The sequence below is a fragment of the Acanthaster planci genome, linkage group LG12 (genome assembly GCF_054643075.1).
Source record: "Acanthaster planci isolate LZ-2023a linkage group LG12, COTS_SCS, whole genome shotgun sequence".
Lineage (NCBI taxonomy): Eukaryota > Metazoa > Echinodermata > Asteroidea > Valvatida > Acanthasteridae > Acanthaster > Acanthaster planci.
In genome coordinates, this window is record NC_141788.1 from 6,324,254 (window position 1) to 6,347,084 (window position 22,831).

General features: G+C 40.4%; 1 protein-coding gene and 1 pseudogene across 5 annotated transcripts; one reads left to right on the plus strand and one right to left on the minus strand.

Annotated features, from left to right (window-relative positions):
* Nucleotides 1-360: 360 nt before the first annotated feature.
* LOC110977691 (uncharacterized) lies at nt 361-22,459 on the minus strand. 5 transcript variants are annotated; one of them, XM_087144206.1, is made up of 3 exons: nt 22,382-22,459; nt 20,088-20,311; nt 361-4,433 (listed from the first exon to the last, which is right to left on the minus strand). In XM_087144206.1, the coding sequence occupies exons 2-3, from the start codon at nt 20,296-20,298 to the stop codon at nt 4,267-4,269; spliced, it is 378 nt and encodes a 125-aa protein (XP_087000332.1). In that variant the 5' UTR covers nt 20,299-20,311; nt 22,382-22,459; the 3' UTR covers nt 361-4,266. The 5 variants fall into 5 exon arrangements, with proteins under 5 accessions (XP_087000332.1, XP_022087709.1, XP_022087711.1 ...); XM_022232017.2 differs by lacking the exon at nt 361-4,433 and adding an exon at nt 18,349-19,681; XM_022232019.2 differs by lacking the exon at nt 361-4,433 and adding an exon at nt 18,349-19,681 and having other exon boundaries at nt 22,386-22,411.
* Nucleotides 13,519-16,393, plus strand: LOC147797103 (uncharacterized; annotated as a pseudogene).
* Nucleotides 22,460-22,831: the final 372 nt, after the last annotated feature.

Consider the following 22,831-nt stretch of genomic DNA (forward strand, 5'->3'; position numbering starts at 1 on the left):
CCGAAACCCTCAGCCTTGGAAATAGTCAAAAATAATGGTACCTGTCATCTATATTTCGATAATAGTAATTTTTCCGACACAATGTTTTTCTTAAACAAACTAATTAGACTGAAAAACAAACTAATTAAATTACACAGCTGAGATGCATTTTGAAAGTTTCATGATCCCAGTAAGCAGGGTAATTATAATGGAAAACGCCTTAATAAAGCGCTTCATAAACCCTGTTATTATTATTGTTGTTAAATAACACATCACTTCTAGTGTACTCACTCTGTCGTCCAGGAGAACATGCGTATTCCTGTTTTCGTGTTTCTGCGCAGTCGTGTTTTTGGCTTCAGCAATCCAACCAATAAAGGAAAGAATGCAATCACCATCTTGTATTAAAGCCACTTTGAGCCTTGCTTCCTTATATCATATGCCAACTGAAAACAGTCAACAAGGCTTCCTAGCCCAACGGAGCCCAACCAATTCGGCTTCACTTCTAATCTTTCGTTTGTTAAAGTTGAATACATCATGATTTGTTTGGCCACAATATCCCCCCCAAAGTCGTTCTCCGTGCTTGTTTTGACTTGCATCATTACGAGTTTTATTTCATCATCGGGTAGGTAGAATATTGTTGTACCTTTTTCAATCTGTTGTTCACTTTATCTCTTTGTCAATGCCGTTGTCGTTGTTGCTGTTCTGGTGATTGTTTGTTTTCCACTAGGTCGGTATTCTCTTGGCTTGTAGGAGAAACGAAGTTAGATCTATCTTATATTTCGTAAAATCCCTTATCCTGGATCAAGTAATAATTACTACTTCTTTTAGGATGAAGTTGTCTCGCATTCCAACAAAATTAACTAGATGATCGATTCGAATCCCAGATATTTGGTGAAGACGTATAAAAACATTATTTTAAGTTTTCTCTTAAAATACATATTGCAGTATCGCGCTAAAATGGACCCAAATACCAAAAGTACAATTCTATTTAATTTTCCAAAAATACAGATTACTATGACAACTCTCATGAAGCCCGATTAAATTCTTATTTTGAGTTAGTGCAGGCATATTTTTTTAGTGTTCCACCGAACAGATATACATTCCGTGCTACCATCCCAGAATACTCTGAAACCATCTTGTGTGTAATCCTTCTGCATTTATGTTCGTGTAATTATCAAAATCAGCCAGTAATATTTCGAGTTTGTTTTTTAATTTATCACTGAGACTGATTCCAAGTCAAAATTTACAATTTCAACTTTACTTGACTATATAACTTGATAAGAGATATCTATAAGTCCGAAACAATTAGCTTTCAGGGAGGATGGTCTCGACCCATTTATCTTGTGCAGTGTCCGTATCAATTTGTATTCGTTTCCATCTGTGTATAGCAATCGGATTTTTATACAGTGTGTTTCGATTATTTATTAAATGATCCTGCCCTCTAAGACAGTTTCGGATAAACTGTCTAGAGGAAGTATTTTTGATTAGATCATTCCAAACATTTACGTTATGTTAAGTTAAGTTGCACATATAGCGTTGGCACAAATGCCCCCCCCCCGCCCCGAGACATGGTTGTCATTTTTGATTGTATAGCAAGCATTTTAGAAAAACACCTTTCCCGGGGGGCTGAGGATTTTTGCATGGATGAAAAAATTATTAGACACCTGAATACGTCACCGGTCAAAAACTTCATAAAATCCGATTCATAAAATTGCTGTCAGCAACCTGCTACCTTACGTTGGACAGTCACAGAATTTGTAGCAGACGGACTAACCTCCAGTACAGAAACCACGACAATCCTCAATCCCTATAGTTAAGAAGGATCACAGGATTTATTTACAGAATGAAAAAGCATGTTCCAATATCGAAAGGCTATAGGTGCCTTCTTCGTAGGCGCAGGAACTTCGTAACCTTGCCCCATTTGGAGCCACTGTACCCTTTAAAAAAGAAAACACGTAGAATAAAAGAAACAAATAATTCCTATAATTTCATGTGATTGAAAGGCTCAATGTTTAGTTCATAGAATCGTGGAAAGACAGAAAGTGAAGAAAGAAAAGTGTGTCTTGCTTGTGAACAAGAAACGAGAACAGAATTTTACAAAATCGAGAAAATTTTGATAAATTATTTTTTAAAGTAATTATATTTCGTTGTGTTTTTTTTTATAGCATTGGCGCAGTACGTCGAGGGTCATTGCCATTCCAAATTGACTCACTGCGGTCCTCAGTCTTGTGCAGAAGGGATTCCACATGCACCAGGTCAACTGCAGAATTTTCTCCGGTATGACAGAATCAACTGCCGATGCGACAGAAGGTGTAGTTTGTACGGCGACTGTTGTGTTGATTACTGGGAGCATTGCGTCAACCAAACACATCCACCGGTTACAAGTTCCAAATATTCTGCGTTCACCGAGTGTTTTAGCCCACTAAATTCAAAGAACGTTCTCTACAGTTATTTTGCTGTAGTCCAATGTCCATTTGACTGGCCCCAAGACGACATTAGACAGAACTGTGAGAACGACACATTGGCCAAGTCCCAGAAATTGCTCACATTCCCCGTCAATGGTCCAGGAGAGACCGTCTTCAAGAACGTGTACTGTGCAATCTGTCACCGCTTGCCAACAACTCATCTTTATCCTTGGATACTTCAGCTGTGGAGCTGTGAAACTGCTGTAGATGAAACTCCAAACTTTGACTCGTGTTCAGGAATTTCCTTAAAACCACCGTTGTCCACAACAGTTCATCCCCATCGTTGTTATAAAGATCTGATTGACAGCTGCCCGGTAAATGCCACGGAGTTCCAAAAAGTGTCGTGTGAAAATCACACATCTTTGGTATTTGGAACGGAAGAGAAAATGACCATTTTTAAAAATGTACACTGTGCAGAGTGTGTTCAAAGTTTGTCTAGTTTGTCATGCCACATTCATGAACCTAATATCAATCCTTCTCATTCATTCGTTCTACTTTTTAACTTTACCGAGCGTTCGGTCCGCTACGTCTTTAAAAGTTGGTTTATTTGGGGAGAGAATGCCTTACCTCAAGTTCTAGGAATCTGCACTCAGTGGCAGATGTACGACCCTTTCCAGGGGACTTGTAGAGACCTGATCTGTCCAGTTGGTATGACGATACAATCGGGACAATGTGTTCAATCTTTACACAACAGGATTGCCGACTACAGCTCTGATACCACCATTGGTGACTGCTTCCTACGGTTTTTATCGTCTGAAGGAATCGAAAACTACACAAACTACAACTCTACAACTTTGGTAAAGATTTTCCAGCAAAACATCACAAATAACCCCACGACTAGTCAGCAGATTTACGTAAGAGCAGAATTTTCTGTGGCAAAACGCATCGAAGATGCTCTTCACAGATTTGTGCATGATGAGGAGCTGAATGACAACACTTCTCGTCTGTGCAATGTAACAACACTACTTCTGGTAGCCTCATCTCAATCCAACAAAAACGTGTCTCAGCACCCAATCTGTGAAGGTTTCACACTGCATGACGTCCAACTTGTCGATATCGACCTGAATAACAACAGTGGTATTCTTTACCGAACAGAAGATGGGCACGTGTACACCGGGTTAGAATTTATTCACGCCACCGTGTATGAGTTCTCTGGTAATGCAAGAAGCCGTAACATATCAAGGGAAACGTACTTGACGCTGTGTGACCCGTTTGTTGGCAAAAGTTGTCCAGTGCTGTCTTTTAACACAAGCGAGTTTCTTGTAGAGGCATCCGGTAAAGATGTTGTCTTTGTTCATAAAGCTTCAGGTGTAGCATTCCCAGCCGATGACATTTGGCAGTTGCCTGACGGTTCTCTTCGAGTGTGCAACTTTCTCCATCGAGTGAAGCAAGACAATTACCCAGCTTGGGTGACAGCACTGTCTGGTTTCAGTTTTGCTGGTAGCATCATTTCTGTTGTTTGCTTGCTTTTTGCTCTGTTAACCTACTCTCTCTTCCCATCTCTCCGGAACCAGCCAGGCAAAATAATCATGAATCTCATGGTAGCTTTCGTCTTGGCTCAGTTTGTTCTGATGGTAGGCAAGATTTCCACAGTTTGGCTATGTGTCTTGAGGGCAACCGTTCTGCACTTTATTTGGCTTGTCGTCTTTTCCTGGATGAGTGTGTTGGCTGTTGAATTAACACGCAGCTTCAAGTCCACCATGCTCCCAAATAAAGAAACTGATTCCGTCGATTGTAAGGTCCTCAAGCTGGGTATACTTGCCTGGGGACTTCCTGCAATCTTCGTGTCTGTCTGCTTCTTGGTATCGAAGTTGGGTCAAAATCAGTCATGGCAATGGCTTGAATATGGTGGGAGCAGCTGCTGGATTGTGAAGCCTCTACATTCCTTCTTTGTTTTTGGTATCCCCGTGGCTATCTTTCTTCTGATCAATTTTGTTATGGTGACTTTCATGATCTTCAAGGTGATTGCAAACCGCAGGCGTCTTGCCGCTGTACAGATGACAAGAAAATTAAAGACAGACATCATGTTGTGTTTAAAGGTAAATATTGGTTTTTGTGCTTTTAAGCGCAAGCAATTAGTTCTTCTTATCCTTCTGTTATCATTTTCCGCACAAGACTAGTTAATACAGCTCTTGTGTAAGTGCCTGCGATAGTCTCTTTCATTCTTTTATTATAAAACGTAGCGAAAGTCAAGATACAATCCCTGACAGAACTTGATTTTAAAGAATGAATCTCGAATCCTTTTTTTTTTTACTTAAACGAAGTCTGGAGAGAAATCGAGAGTAAAATGTTTTAACTTCAAGGTTCATGATAACCTTGTCTTTGATACATTGTAGCATTCTTTAACGATCTTTTACAACAGTGTGCTGAAACGAGGTTACTCGTAAGCGAAATGTACCGATAATCGATATGTGTGACACAGTTTCTTCACGGTTCCAGTGGTTAAGAGTAACCATTCCCACAGTACCTAGATCTTTTATCTCCACAGATTATCGTGTTAACCGGAGTGACATGGAGCCTATTCTATGCTGCCAGTGTGGTGGACAGCGTGCCCTTCTGGTACATCACCGTTTGGATCAACTCCCTTCAGGGTGCATTTGTCAGTTTGATGTTCATCTTACGAGACAACGTGAGGGCGCTATGGCTGAAGAAACTGGTGAAGGTTTGGGGTTACTGCCAGTGCCATCACAACGGCAAGTAACAAGACCGGAGAAACAGTCCATTTAGCACAATGTCAGGAAAGCTACAATTTGGAACAAATTCCACTAACATTCCTTTAAAGTTCAGTGAATATCTTCATCTCGCCTTACACGCACATTGATGGTACTGGACTTATTCATATTGGTAGGCCACCATGAATGGAAATTCAGGCGATCCACGTACAGGTTTTCTAAAAACTTAATAAATCTGGGAACAGAGATGATACAGTAAGCACAATAGATTCCGATGATTATAGCTCCAAATTACGGGGGAGTAAACCATGTCGCCTTTATTGCCCAAATGAAAATTAGTTTTATCAGTGAGGCCTCGTGTAATACTCGCTCGCCTCCCACTGCCCATACTGGGCGCCTCCCACTGCCCATACTGGGCGCCTCCCACTGCCCATACTGGGCGCCTCCCACTGCCCATACTGGGCGCCTCCCACTGCCCATACTGGGCGCCTCCCACTGCCCATACTGGGCGCCTCCCACTGCCCATACTGGGCGCCTCCCAATGCCCATACTGGGCGCCTCCCACTGCCCATACTGGGCGCCTCCCACTGCCCATACTGGGCGCCTCCCACTGCCCATACTGGGCTCCTCCCACTGCCCATACTGGGCGCCTCCCACTGCCCATACTGGGCGCCAGAAGAGGTATGCTTCAACCAGCATTCGACGGAGTTCATTTGAACAGTAATACTGGTCAGCACTTCAACGTGCTTGGATACAGACAAATAAGAAACTATGCTTTTTGCGTCCATAGATGTAACGTATATTTACTTCACAAAAATTGTGAAGCTCGTTATTTTTCACTTCCCAGAGCCCTGAAGAGGGAATACGCACATGTAATTATAGCCAACTGGGCGCTTTCCCATTTGGGAATGTTCAGTATGGAAAGTGGGGTCGAGGAGTCCAATATAAAATGGCCATCTCGTGAATAAAGGCAACAGGTGGAAGTTATAACGTCTACGGGACATCGACAGACCACTTGGCACAAAATCGCACACAAACCGTATGCCTGCATACGTATTTCTTTTCTTCAGTATCTTGCCTCCTCGACTAGTTGGTGCATCTATTTGCCAAAATGCACGCAAACCTGAAGTTTCAAGAACGCCCAGCGTAGCGCCATAACATCGCTGTGCACAATGATGCCTCCTTAGATTATTCTGTAAACGCCCACCTACCCCATCGATCGCCCCTCCTCCCTAAAGTACCCGGAGAGGAGCTGGCATTGGTATCTATCTTAATTGATGATTTTCACATGTAATTATTATACTGTACCAATCACATTTATTTAACCATTACACATGAAAAAAGTCAAAGTAATTTCAAGTATTCAACACGTATGTACATAATTCAATATTGTTAGTTGTTCGTTCGTAATGTTTTTCTCTTGCAACGCCAAGTTCGTATTTTGCCAGTAAGTAGTTGGCAACCTACATGTATATGGATGACGCATGTGTGTAAAAACATACTTTTAAATATCATGAAATTAACTAAGCACTGTATCATATAAATGTATCCATGACATTGCTCTCATGTTACCTGTTTTCTGGTGGTTGCACGTTACTGTTTAACATTACCTGTGGACATGGGTGTAAATCCCGGGGGCTGGGGGTATATATACCCCGCACACTTTTTGAGGTGAGAGATGGACTACTGAATCTTCCCCATCACACACACACTTTTTGGTGGTGACAAAAAAAATTGAAGTGGATGATGAATAATTTTGTCAGACTTCCAACGAATAAAATAGATTCAATATCACCCAAAAGGGGGACAATTTAAAAAGCCATAAATATGTTATTCATACATATTGCAGATGAACATTAATATCATGAACTTCGACCTCATATAGGGTCATACTGTGTACCCCCTCCGCTTTGCAAATGTTCACGTCATCCCCGCACCTTTCCCCATCTTCCAACCGCACCCTATCCCTCCATTTCCAGCACAGATTTACGCCACTGCCTGTGAAGTATTACATTAGTGTTTTACCAGTCAGAGATAAATAGTAATTGTGATTGTGCCTCTTGTAATCTCTTGCCACAACTCCAACAAAGAGAGAGCAAAAGTAAAGCGTTAAAACACATTCGAAATTGACACTTAATTATTTTCAATTCATGTTGACATATCATGAAGAATCGAATTCTGGCAAGCCCTATGTGAAATCCCCAACCTATGTACTGGTTTGCACATCATACCATTTACATAAAATCACAAACATATTGTATTTTAGAATCATCTCATTAGAACTTTTCTGAACGTGTTAAATGTAAAAAAAAATGATCCGACAGTTGAGAGCCCAATACTACTAGAAAAGACATAAAAGTACTCTTTGACGCTACAGATGTCACACGATGCCGTCTTTGCAATGTGTTTAGTCATAAATACCATTATTACAGTCAGGATAGAATTCTAACAAGCCACGTTTCTCTTGCTTCATTAAAGCTTTTTGTGATGACATGTATTTATTTTTATCGAACATTACCGCACCTATCTGTAAATCGTTGATGATTGTTGGTGGAAAATATCGATACAGGCCTACACGTGTTCATTTTATTTAAATACAATAAATCATCTTGGCTTCTACCAAAAGAAGAATTTAAATTTTTGTTCATAAACACCTTTTTTATTCATTCCTTGGTTCCGGAATTCAACCGGTACAAATCTTTTGAGACACTTGGTGGCAGCGAAGACAACAGACCCCTTCTGTTGGTGTTACTGTGTGCCATAAATCTCTATTTGTGTGTCTTTTTTAAGTACTAATTTACAAAATAGTGCTAACTGCTCACCTTCGCTGACGCCGTTCTGAGCACAGGAATAAATGAATTGATTCACGTATTTGTAGAACACAATGATATAAGATGGAACGAACTCCAAATGATATAAATCCAACGCACATTTTGAATCTATTCAAATAAGCGCGTTTTCTATCTGTTGCTTACCGCATTAATGTGCACACCAACATAGATTCGTCAAAAAGGTCTTAATTCGTTTACTTATAGAGCCATGGGTATAAAAAACCAACCTAACGTCTTCCTGGCACTAGGGAGAAAAACCGAGTCTGTATAGATGTGGTGCGGTAGTCATTTTGAAGCTTTTGCAGTACGCATTTCCAGCACTGAATGAGCGAACTATGAAACTATAAGAACGCTTATTTCTTATCATCCAACAACGCATTTAGCGTCAATTACAGGACGATGAGTGAAGAAGCCAAGGAAGAAATGTTCAATTTTACAGGTGGGAGCAAAACCCGGATAAATGTTTGGGAGAAACTCAGGTAGGGACTGAAAACTCAATCCACATGGGGACCGAGCCGGATTCAACCCCAGGCCCCAGAGGTGGAAGGCGAGGAAAGAAACACGACGCCAACCTGACTCCAAAATGACTTGGAAAAGTTGTAGTTTGTTTCGTCTTCCTCTCCTTACGATTGTTCTTCACCTTCATTTTTCTGCCAGCAATTTCCTTTTTTTAAACTGATGAATGGCGCAGTCTTTCTCTTCTTTTATACATTTTTTGTCTTAGACTTAGTGCCATAATGAGTTGCTTCCCATGGCGTACATGCACAACTCAACAACATCCGGAGACGAATTTCATTTGCATCATGAGAATGCTGGATATTACTAGTGCCGTGCGGCAACTGTACGCGTGGTAGTCTCATCGAGTTACGAGCAGTCCCGGGTCCAAGGCCTGTTAGATACAATCCTAGCCAAATCTCGTTGGGCCCCCACCCCGGAACGCCTCTCAATGTTGGGTCTCAGTGCGCGGTCTGCACTCCAGCTCGAGATTAAATCATCGACCGGGGAAAATGGAGGACCTGTAAACAGTACGGAAATTGGCAGGTGTCCAGACAGTTTTGTCCAGGATTGTGGCTGGCTGCCAGACTTGTATAACTAGAAACTCAGTTATGATGACAAATGATTCGGACTCGATCTACACCTGATTTATTTAGAAAGCGATCCTGTCTTGAGCAAGGGATACAGTCAGTGCGCTCTGCGGTTGCCTCTTCCCGATATATTATGGATATCGATGTATCAAAACATGTACCCCCGTCGTCTGTATTTGATAATGCGTTAATACAAGCTTGATACTGTTTGGTACCAGATTATCCTTTCCAAACACAGATTTATGCCTTTCTCGGCAGCGCCTTTTGCTTTTCAGAGCACCCTGGTGTAACCACGCTTAAATAAAGGTTAGAATCCCACAGTACTTTGTTGGGGGTCGTTTCAAAATCATTTTCTTTAATTGATGAAGACTAGTGTCTCTTCTCAAGTCTTGCTAAAAGCATTTCCCATGGGGAAGTACATGGTGTATCCTCAGGCTGTTGTGTATAATAAGAAGAAACATTTTCACAGGCAATGGCTTTGAAACATGCATGTTGCAGTACAAAACATCTAGCTACAACTGGTCAGCTTCATTTATGAATCTTAGGCCTGTGAAGAGAAAAAAACGCGTTTGCGGCTGCCATGGTTACGTTGGAGTGTCGAGACTATATAAGACATTATTTCCAGCTAAATAAATATAAATTGAAGAAAAACTGTGGAAAACTTGGATATTTTACACAGGAAGGTTTTTGCACACATAATGCACACCATCTAGCAAATAGAATTCTTTCAAATGCAATCTAGTGCAACTGTCGACACGCGTCAGATCATCGATTGCAATCTGAATCAACGCGAAACAAACAAGGCCTTCAGGTGTTTATAAGTTGAAGCTCGGAGCATCCCGGCCTCGTCAGACACAAATCAACCTGTGCGCACACAAGGTGAGTTCCCGGCAAAGGGATGGAACATTGAATTGAATAGACAAAGGACGTTCCCATTCCTGTACAAAGTGGATTGACATTTGATTCAGATCCGTAGTGACTCCTTACGAAAGTGTAATTGCATCCAATTCCTCCCTTTTGTCTATAATGCGAAATGATCCTTGTACATACATGTACGTGTACCTAAAAGAGACTACTTAACACTTTTCCACTGCATCTCTATTTAACACCAAATCTATGCCGTGAATGGCGCACAGAAACACTGTTTTGCAAGTTCTTCTGTTGACATTTTACCGAACTTTGAAGATTAGGAACTTTGGACTTTTGAAATTTGGACATTAAACCATGGCTAACGATACTCCATAAGAAGAAACCTAATATGGAATACAAGTACGTGAATAATGCATTAAAAAGTTATCAAAAACATCCTAGAAAACTGAATCAAAACAAAAACATAACTAGAATTAGGTGTTGGCCTTCTGCTTCAGTTATTAGTTATACACTGTGGGAAAACTGATGCTCCGGGGAAATTACTCAGATCTTGTAATTATGTATTCTCTTAGAGATGAATCTGGTCATCAGTGTTTTAAATGTTACGCATAGGACAAAGTTTTGTAACTCACGCACATCATCAAACTCACGCACGTCATCATGGGAATTGTTTAATTACACCGTCTTGGTCTAGGGCCTTGCAAATTAAATATCTTGACTCAAGTTAATTCCAAAGATCAAACGCACGAGAGATTGGATTTTCAAATTGCTTCATGTATATATCAAACGTCTTCAAATACTATACATCTGGACCTTCGGGGATAAATTTGATTCTTTCTGCTAGATTTCTCTTACAGAAAATGCATATTTAAAATCGAATCCTAATTTCGTTGGAAATATCTGTTCGTTTTCCAAGAAAAATGATGACGCAGGGTTTGAGACAAAGGTGGCTTAAGAGGCCCTAGACTGCCCTCAACTAAGAACAGACTAAGCCAAGGAAACATCAAAATCACACAAACGCATTTCAATTGGGCACATTACGAAAAATCTTGATTGTGTAGTTTCTTTCATCCCTAACTCCCTTATTGAGAGCTTTAGCATAGACCCAATTTATTCAAGATGTACATGTCATTTCTTTTGACCTTTTACTGAATACAATTTCTTTGAATATCCCCGTTGTGTGCGCATGATATGTACATGTATGTGCCGAATGCTGATGCTCTTCTACTTCCTCCATATTTTGTGAAATAGCCAATTTCTCTGCCTATAAGGGCAGTCATGTGAGGATTAACGAATTCAGGAATCTACCTTTCCCACTCGCCAACTCAATGTACAACTGTCCTTGTCTCGTGAATAATATATTGATCTGGGGGTTATACAAAAGCAAATGCCTGAGAAACATCATTTAATGAACCTCAAAATGCATGAATGATGATGAAACGCATACCAGAAACTTTTTCCACAACTTTCAGTGATCAGCAAAACTTTTAAAGATTTTCACGTAAGAGTGCAGGTACCTTTCCGGCCCAGCAGTGCACTTCCTGAGGTTAACGGCCATGATTACGAATTTTCCAATCTCTACCAACCAATACACGCAAGTGGTTCCTCGTTACTTGAGGCAATTATACTGGTAAGTTGGAGCCTTCTGACATCAAAGCAATCAACATTACAAAACAACCGCCTTATACGGCTAATTACAGACGAATCTTATTCTTCATCAAAGCGGCATTATCTTCTCAGATGCAGCTACTTTGGTACATATATACAGCCTATTAGATTTTCCTCCACAGCTAATTTCCTTATGAATTTCCACTCAGACCTCCTAACGAGGTAACAACACGCAAACCAAACCATAATGTAATTAGTCAGTTGTTTTCCTTTTTCTCACGACTTTCCAGAAAAGCAATGACCAAATGATTTTGTTTTCCACGTAGGGTCTAATAACAAAATTATCAATTATAAGTATCGATTATTTTCATCATGTGCGTGCTTTCAGGCCAAAGTTTGCACATAATTAAGTTCTCATGCAATGGTGTAATAATTTGTCGATTGATTAATTCTGCAAATGCCTTTTCAGGAACTTATGATCTTTCAGTCGCACTGAGGAGAGTGCAGTCTTGAGTGCGTCTCATTATCATAAAAGTCAGGTTAATTTGGAAACAGCTGACAAAATCTTGACAATTACTTGACCAAGGATGTCGTCGCTTTATATATTTCGTACAATACAAAAGTAACCCTTCCTCTGCAACAGCCGTACGATCAGTGGCGCAATAAGAGCTAAGTGTCCGGGGCACCAAGGGTGTACGCGTTTTTTCAAGGGGGCGCCACAAGAAAATAAACTGTAGCTAGTATTCACAGAGTTCAAAATGGGGGCATCCAGGGTGGAAGGCCACGGGCATCCGCGGGGGGGAGCACGTGTCCCCCATGTGCCAACCTCATGCGCCCGCCTCTGCGTGCGCGCGAGTGTGGACACTTGCACTGAACGGCAATTTGACTTCAGTAATGGGAAAAGCCCAGACTTCTAAAACTCAGAGCCACATTAATTTTGGATAACTTAGGGGTGAAATACAAGCTTATTTAGCTAACACCGATGTCTTTTTGGTTGTTGTTAAAGTTTATCTATTGACTATGAGGATAGCCCCTAGGAAATGTCAAGCCTTCTTATTTACTTTGATTAAAAAAAAACAAGAAACTGGAAGCAATCTACAACTTATTGAAGTAAACACCGTGGTGAATCTAATAATCTATTGAAACTTGGATTTACTATATAGTCCGCATTGTCAACAACGAAAGCCCTGTAGTGCGCAATCAAGTACATACTTTCAAAAAATGTACGTTTTATCCCAGTTCTTTATTATGAAGTATATTTTTCAGTTTCGTGTTTGTGAGACAATTTTTTGCAGAGTTCGTTTGTTTGAGACATCATATTCTCCAATTCGTACCTATGAGATCTATATTTAGAAACATTGTTTCTACATTTAGAAAAAAAATTTTTCACGAAATGTATTTTGATGTATTTTGTTTTAATGAGATGTACTTTTTTCAAAGTTAGCTATCAGTATATACATTTTATATCCTGCTAAAACAAACATCAAAACATATCACTCGTAGAAATTAACTTCAAAAAATATCTAAAAAAAAACTTCGAACTTGAACACATATATCTCTTAAAAACAACCTCTTTCCAAAAATATGTCTAAATATAGAACCCCCATGAATATAGGGGAGTACATTATATAATGTCTTCAACAAACGAACTTTGGGGGGGATCGTAAAAATGAACTTCAAAAAATATATTTCATTAAAACAAACTTCAAAAAAATGTACTTCGCTGTTAGGTTTGACGCGTCCCAGAATGAGTCATTCTATATCAAATGAATCGAAGTTCACGGAATGTGCAATGTTAAAAATTTAGCAACTCCTTTGAATTTCTCTTTATTCACCAGTATACACCACAAGTTTGGGAGAGATGTGTGATTATCAAGCCACTCATTGTGGACCCCTGAATTGTTCAGATAGACTTCCGGGGCCGATGACGATATTTGGTCAAATGCCACCCGAGGAGAGGCAGAATTGCCGATGCGATAAAAGATGTAGCATTTACAACGACTGCTGCGTAGACTACTGGGATCACTGCGTCGAGACAGATCGACCAATTACAAACTCAAAATATTCTCCTTAATTCCAATGCACAACTTTGATGACTCCTTTTACTGACGCCAACGACAACTTCTTCACTGTTGGACGATGCCCTCCCGACTGGTCCAAGGACGACATCAGGGAAAACTGCGAGAACGAGACGCTAGCTAGGTCCCAGAAACTGTTGACCTTCCCTGTTCACGGCCCTGACTAAATCATTTTCAAGAACGTGTACTGCACGATCTGCAACCGCGTGCCGGAAGATCAACTGGTGTCTTGGTCGCTTGAGTTATGGGACTGCATCGATGAAACTTGGCCTTTTCCCAACTTTGACACGTGTTTCCAATTTAACTTGTATCCTCCGCCGTCACTCACCACTGATATGCATCGCTGTTTTCTAAATTTGATAGACAACTGCCCACGAAATTCTACAGAATCCCAGAGCTCGGCCTGCCAAAACAATACATCTATAATTTTTGGCACTGGGGATCGTTCAGGAACTTACAAAAATGTTTACTGTGCGCAGTGTCACGGCCATCGCCTCGAAGATCTCAAATGCAAATCTATTGGAAGACATCGTTTCGACCCTGTTGTTTCGTTTCTTCTTCTTTTCGATTTCACAGAGAGGAGGGTTGTATCAAAGGATAATGGGGGCGTTGTCGGTAACTGTAGTCGACGGCAGATGTACGACCCTTTCCAGGGGACTTGTAGAGACCTGATCTGTCCAGTTGGTATGACGATACAATCAGGACAATGTGTTCAATCTTTACACAACAGGATTGCCGACTACAGCTCTGATACCACCATTGGTGACTGCTTCATACGGTTTTTATCGTCTGAAGGAATCGAAAACTACACAAACTACAACTCTACAACTTTGGTAAAGATTTTCCAGCAAAACATCACAAATAACCCCACGACTAGTCAGCAGATTTACGTAAGAGCAGAATTTTCTGTGGCAAAACGCATCGAAGATGCTGTTCACAGATTTGTGCAAGATGAGGAGCTGAATGACAACACTTCTCGTCTGTGCAATGTAACAACACTACTTCTGGTAGCCTCATCTCAATCCAACAAAAACGTGTCTCAGCACCCAATCTGTGAAGGTTTCACACTGCATGACGTCCAACTTGTCGATATCGACCTGAATAACAACAGTGGTATTCTTTACCGAACAGAAGATGGGCACGTGTACACCGGGTTAGAATTTATGCACGCCACCGTGTATGAGTTCTTTGGTAATGCAAGAAGCCGTAACATATCAAGGGAAACGTACTTGACGCTGTGTGACCTGTTTGTTGGCAAAAGTTGTCCAGTGCTGTCTTTTAACACAAGCGAGTTTCTTGTAGACGCATTCGGTCACTCCGGTGAAGATGTTGTCTTTGTTCATAAAGCTTCAGGTGTAGCGTTCCCAGCTGATGACATTTGGCAGTTGCCTGACGGTTCTCTTCGAGTGTGCAACTTTCTCCATCGAGTGAGCCAAGACAATTACTCAGCTTGGGTGACAGCACTGTCTGATATCAGTTTTGCTGGTAGTGTGATTTCTCTCATCTCTTTACTCCTCACATTCATAACTTACGCTCTATTTCCAACTTTACGGAATCAGCCTGGGAAAATCGTCATGAATTTGATAGTAGCGTTGATCACAGCACAAGCTGCCCTTGTGACTGGGGACCATTCCATATCTTGGCTGTGTGTTTTAAGGGCAACTGTTCTGCACTTCGCATGGTTGGCGGTATTTGCGTGGATGTGTGTGTTGGCCTGTAAGCTGGCAGCAAGCATCAAATCTAAAATGGTCCAGCGACAGCAAGATGAGCCCGAGAGATCGAAGGTCCTCAAGCTGGGTATACTTGCTTGGGGACTTCCTGCTATCTTTGTGTCTGTTTGCTTTTTGGTATCGAAGCTGGGTCACAATAAGCCATGGCAATGGCTTGAATATGGTGGAAGTAGCTGTTGGATTGTGAAGCCATCCAGTTCCTTCTTTGCCTTTGGTATCCCAATTGCTGTGCTTCTTCTTGTCAACTGTGTGCTTTTGGTATACATGATTCACACGATCTTGGCAAACCGGAGGCGTTTAACTGATCTTCAGATGACCAGAAGTGCAAAGACCGATCTTCTGCTGTGCTTGAAGGTATCAGATAAAACCTCCTGTAACACGTGTAGTAGGCTGTACAATCCTGTTCAACTGTATTTTGGGGATGTTTACATGAATCACTTGAAACGAGAGTGTAATTTTATTGTCCGAATATTCCTTTTGGAAAACCAAGTCCCAAAATTGCTTTCAGAGTGCAAATAAAATCCCAGCAAATATTTAAATAACAGGAGAAAGGCAAGCTATCGAGGCACAGACAAATTTGGGGCAGTGTTTAGTGGCTTCCCAGCCTTCCTTCCCGTATCCTAAACCCCGTCAAGATCCATTCGTCTTCGATTTACATGTACTGTTTTCTACCTTACAGCTCGCTACAATGACTGGGGTGACCTGGTCCCTTTTGATTACCGCCAATGCGGCAAAGAGTGTTACTTTCTGGTACATCGCAGTCTTAGTCAACGCTCTGCAAGGCGCCCTCGTCGGCCTGATGTTCGTGCTTAAGGAAAAAGTGAGGGCGTTGTGGCAAAGGAAACTGCAGAATTACTGGAGTAAGCATTGCTGCTGCCGCCCGCAAGCCAATGATGCCAGATCATCTGCAAATGATGTTACGCTGAGAGCGACAACAGGAGAACAAGAAGATCACCAGTCGAGTGGTATACCTCGTAGGTCTAATATTATTGTTCCGCTTAAAATCAATGACACCAGTGGCGGTAATGTTGACCTGTCAACATCACACACTACACCAGGGACTTCGTCTTATTAACCCTAACTCCCTAGGAACCACTGAAATCACGCAAATGCATACAGATTCAGAATGCTTTAGGGTTACTAATGAAAACAGAGGGCAGCAGACATAAAGTTGCAGTAGCACAAATACATGTATATCCCTCACTGAGCAAGAATATTGTCACCGCCGATAGAGACACGCACATGTATCTTAGTCAGTCTGGGAGGGCAAGATTCGTCGGTGACGACTTTCTTCACGAGTACATTGCTCAATGTATGCACCCATATTGGTACTGAAACCTCGGCGTACCGAAACCTCACCGATTACGCTTGAGCTTTAAGCAGAAGCGCAATTCTGTTTTTAAAAAATCAATTAATTTTAAAGTAAACTTCGAATAAGTTATTGTAAAAATACGTCATATAAATAGAGATTACCGAGTTCACCAGTTATATCACTTCCGTAAATACATGTCAATCAGGTGCACGATAGTTGTGAACCTGCATTGTGGTACGGCAGGAGAGTGTTTACTACTTAAGTAGTGTCACAAAAAGAGAATTCAGAAGGCGTCGTTGCCATACACGGAGTCAGCGAAGAGACTTTAATCCAAAATTTACAGAAAATGGTGCTGATTTTATTGGGTGGGTTTTGGAGAACGGACTACTGGGGCAAAATATTTTTGGGCAAAATATTTTTAAGCAAATCAGCCACTTGTCGCACACCAGCCTAAAGAAAATTTTGATGTACCTAACTGAAGTCTGTGAGCACCTAAGTAACAACAGTCCGGAGTGTCATAACTTAATGATGCACCATTAGTTTATTTGACGTACGTGTAAACATCATGAGTGAATATTGCTCTTGTGACTAGCGGAACCGTCTTGTGTGGTCGAACTTCTTAATGTTTTAAGAAATACAGCTCGACACGTGTAGAGCACTATGGTAATTCCTTGTAAAGAAAAAAAGCGTTATATCAGTACAAAGCTCGCTTTATCTGTAACCTGTTGCTGTAATTTAATGGACATTCACTGTATTTGTTTATGTGGAGCTACATGTCACTAGCAATGTAACGGATATACAAGTGTGGATCTGGGGCCCAAATCTCTCTATTCCGATCTTTGGAATAAGTTGAAGATTCAGTAAAACAAATCTAAATATAACAAAAGTGCTAGAGCGGGTATATACCTACGTGTACTTACTTTACGATGGGTATTCGTATTATTGTGTCAATTTTCACAGGTACAATGTCGACATTTGTTGAGGTACTTAACTACTTCAGAAAACAATCCACTGGATTTCTGACTATAGCACGATTTACTATTGCAAAATATGAAGATTAATGAAAACTGATTTTGTTGCAATTTATTGTTGTGACATAAATGAAGACTGATTCTGCTGCAATTTAGCCTACCGTTTTGACGAATGTTTAAGAAATACAGCTGCGAATGCACAGTAGTATCGTTGTATAAAACACGAAATTTGCCACCCGTGCAGGGCTACAGAAGTTCTCTACTTGAATTCGGGAGTAACGACATTTAATTTTTGCCTGAGAGAATTCTGCATCGCAGTCAATCAATTACCCAGATAGAGCCCTATCTGTGTCAGTCTCAACGAGGTCTCCATTTTGTTTTTTTAATTTTCAAAAAAAGAAAACCAGAGGGTCGACACGTCCAATATTTATGGAACAGTTTTGAGGGGAATCAAGAGTTACGCAAGAATGAAATCACCTTTTAGCTCAATGAATCCGTTAGGGCGGACTCTCTCGTAATGAGCGGGGCTCACGTGCCACATGCACGTGGCCACTTGAAATCACTTGTTACCTTCAGCTTCTAGGGACCTACAAATCGAACCTTTTACAAGTAAAGAAAGGTGTTTCTTATCTTTAAAATAAAGACAAAATAACCTCTGAAAAATGGCTTGTGTATATGTTGGCTAACAAATGCTCCTTAGACACTGGTAAGTTATATTCCTAAAGGTAAAAACAAAAATGAAACGCGTTTCCATTATCAGTTGCAAATGGTTGCATATTTAATTTCTAATTATTTTCAGAAAAATGTTTACAAGTTGAGTCATTTGCAAATATGAAAGTTATATATTAAAGAGAAAACTCTTTTCAGAATTGTATTAAGTAGAATGCATTCGTACACTGCATATACTGTACATGTACGGTACCTCTATACTTGCCATTAAACTAAATCTTGCAATTCAAAACTGTTCGAAAAGGCACTTTCAGACTAACTTGTATACATTGTATACACGTAGTTGGAATTGTTTAATGAAAACACAATTTGAAATTAAATAGCCAGACGTAATATATGTATGGATCAGCTTCATAACTAATTATTTTTTTCTGAAAAAACATGTGGTTCACGTGTTTTGAGATTACCCCAAAAAAACTTCCGAAATAAATTACTTCGAGGGATATTTACCAATTGCAGTCATCTCTTGTCAAATTACAGATAAATGCTTGCTTTCAATCAACTCCCAAACGACCAATTTAAGCTAATTATGTCACAGTTATTTGTTACTGAAATTTAACATATTATTGGAACAATGAGAACTTCTATTTCGAATTCTTTGATTTTTTGGCCTTCTTTTTCGCATGAACTTTTTTATGGTTTTTCAAGTGATCTCCTCGCGTGAATGACTTGTCACACACATCACACTTAAAAGGCCGTTCATTGGTGTGAATGCGTTCATGTATAGTCCGATATGAGCTCCGTATAAAGGCCATTCCACAAAATTGGCACACATAAGGCTTGCAGTTGAGGTGTATAGCCTCGTGGCATTGCAAGTTGAAAAATGTTTTGAACGTCTTGACACAAAACTGGCAAGCATGTGGGCGTTTGTTGCTGTGAATGACTTTCTTATGTTGGTACAATGTTTTGGCTCGCTGGAAAGATTTGTCACATTTATCACAAGCATACGGACGATAATCTGGGTCAACGGGTATGTGCAGCTTCAAGTGTCTAGCCAAGTTCCGCTTCAATGCAAATGTCTTGCCACACTCCTTACACTGGAAATCATTGGCTGAAGCAAAATGCCACTCTTCGTGTCGTCGTAGATTGCCTTTGAAAGTAAAAACCTGTCCACATTCCTTACAACGGTAACTCCCTTGATGTTTATTTTCCTTCCTTTTCGGACCCAGCTTCCTCACAGAATCTTCTTTAGAGTTCTTGGATGACTTTGGAAGGTTTTCTGTTTCTGTTCCATTTATTTCAGAATAAATATTTGTTTTTCTCTGACTTGACGGTCCTTGACATGAAGCATTCTTGGATTGTTGTGCAGTTTGTAAGTTGGAATGCTTTTGGATGGGTGTGCAAGGCACAACTTGGAAAAAAAAAGAAAGAATGCAAACCATCAACGATGCGCAGTAACGGACAGGTTAATTCTACAACCTTTCGCATCTTCTTCATAGGACTGGAATTTTGGACCTTCACAAAGCATGTTAGCCCATGCATTGAGCAAATGTCAGTGTAAATAGTGACAGTTTGGGCCAACTTGTATTGGAAATATACACATTCTGTGAGAACAGTCTGTTTACAGTTAATGCAAAGCACAACAAAAAAGAACTAATGAAGGCCAAGTATGATTTTTAAAAATGTACCATGACAATATCCAAGAAAAGGTACATGGAGAACTTGCCTGGTATAAACAATAAAATCACTCAAAAACAGTTCCAAAAGATGGCTTTCTACCAATATTGAGGTGAAATTACAGAAAGCAATCGCCATACCTTTGATCTTCAGGACAGATTTGCTCTGCTGTTTTTGTTTCTTGGGCGTTGACTTGTTTGCCACTGCTACCCCACTAGTCCTAGCACAGCCATACGAGTAACTGGGTTTGTTAACGATATCAATCTTAGTTTTTGCTTGATCTTCCTTCCATTCTCTCTGAAGTCTAGCCAGTGTTGCTTCAACATCTTCTTCATCATCCAATAAGTCCATTTCTACTCAAGTACTGAAATGACAAAGGTATTGTGTGTTATCATAAACTTATAGATGTCAGAAAAGTCAAAGCACTCGTGTAATTTTGACATTTTAGCAATAATTGACATTAAATTTCACTTTCCCCATCTTATAGGGCTCAACCTTTACACCTGATAATGTTTGCACTGCTTGTAAAAATTAGTCACATTGCATAATCTCTGGGTCTAGTCCATAAATTACTGCAGAGAGAAAGATGAACACTTGAATCTGTCAGGAAAGTTTTTGACAATGTCTCAGACTATAACCTAATGTCTGAATATCACATATATAATCATCCAGAAAAATATATTTAAACAACCAGGGATTGAGGGGACAGAAGATCCCAACCATATTTGAGCACTATTACACTAGTTATCACTTCATATGACTGGTTATGCAAGTTACCCACTTATGCACTGGGTACTGTAGAAGCTTACAGTAAACTAACTTGTAACTGGTTACATTACATTTAAAACATATTTTGCAGATTTATAGCTCCATGATCCAACTTATAAAGTCTACTGCTAGCACCATACTTAAAGACAGTTTACATTTATCAAGTATTAAAAATGGGACTGTTGAAATACATGCGTCTTTATGAAGTAAATGTGTGTGGTGCATGTACATGTAGCTATTGAAGAGGTCTATACAAATAACAGGCAACAGTAAAAGCTGCATTGGTTTGAAAAAATGTCCGTTATAAAAAAAAAGTTTACATGAGCATGTACACCTTAGAAGAAAATATTACCATCTCCCTATCACCCCTTCAGATAATGGTATGCTCCAAACTGAGCAGTAATGTGCAACTTAGCAGTTCCTTTTCAAGCTCTGTGGAGAAGCCTGCTTTTTTTTTGGAAGAATTTTGCAAATTCCAGACATTTAATTCCTTCTCACAATAACTTTCTTGCCCATAATGAAAGGATAGTTACCACAGCTATTGATTGTAGGTAAGGGGCGAGTCGGTCAGGGGGGTGAGTTGAATTGACACCCCGCTGTTGATCTATAAACTGTTTATGTTGTGCACTGATGGTGTGCAAGGTTTGTGGATGGTTTGGATGAACATGCACGTTATGCAAGTGCATGGTCGTGCACATGGATGTATGTGATGATGTGGCCATGTGCACGTAGTCAGGGACTTGCATGCATGTGATGATGTTGCCACATGCACATGGTTAGGGACATGCATGCATGTGACGATGTGGCAACAAGCACGTAGTCAGGGACGTGCATGCATGTGATGATGTGGCCTGTGCACGTAGTCGGGACGTGCATGCATGTGATGATGTGGCCACATGCACGTGGTCAGGGATGTGCAGGCATGTGGCTGTACTTTGACTATGTGATTGCAGTAACTCTACCACACAATGAAGTGTTATTTATTTGACGCATCCACAACAATTCATTGTTGAACTTGGACTTGGACATGTTGGAGGACACATAATAAACTTGAAATTTGCCAACCACTAGGCAGCCAGGCCTACTCAAAGAAGTGAATAAATCTAGCTTTTCGATCTACAGATTGACGTTGCCTGTGTATTATATTATTCAAGCACTCAGAAATGTTCTAAGTGTACAGGTTCCTTTGCAAGACAAATTAGTGTTCAAAACAGGCATGAAATGAGAGGTGGCGCATTTCTTGATTTTTCCTCAAAGCAGTGAACTCAAAAAATTATAACAAGCCAATGAGGGCATACCGAAAGTAAAAATAAAACCCCCATATCCGAAATTTTTTGAAGCAAATGCAAATGGTTTATACCACCTTCGAGTACAGACAATAATCAGGCACGGCAGCGCAATAACTTTTTCACGAAATAGATTCCACACTATCTTGACACAATTGCCTGTTCAGTGTGCGCAAACATGGAGTCCAGTCCAATGTCAGTGAATAATACGAGGAGAAAACCAAAACTTTCCTTACAAATCACAAGGCTGGGCATTTGGAAACTTGAAACAACCTATTTCAACTAAAAAAACCCTACGCTTAGCATCTTTATACGTTATGCTGTGCATGAAGGTAGTGTACATGTACACGTACGTACACTGTACATGCGTAGAGACTCACCTACATTGTAGCGCGTACGTACGTCTAGCCGGCCTGAGCTGTGTGGATGGAGATCTCTAGATATAGATCTGGATAACAAGGATCGTATCTAGCGCCGCCCCGCGGCGAGCTTGGGTTAATATACAGGTGCTCGGCCGTGGCCGATACAATTGCTTTTCAATATTTTCCCTGCTAAATTATGCAGTTTGCACTCATAACTTTACATTGAGGAGATCTACACTTCTGGTAAATCATAACCATCAACTAAAATGGCTCAATGAGAAAAACATTTCACAACTTGAAACAAAATTCCTAATGAAAGTGCAGGAGGCGGCAGGGGTTGCACATCGGCCGAATAGTGGTGCATGGCTGGTGCATGGCTGTACAGATGACGGTACTAATCATTCTAAAACTTTCCGACGCTTTGCAATTATTTTCATTTTATTACTGTGTTTTTCAGAGGAATTATAA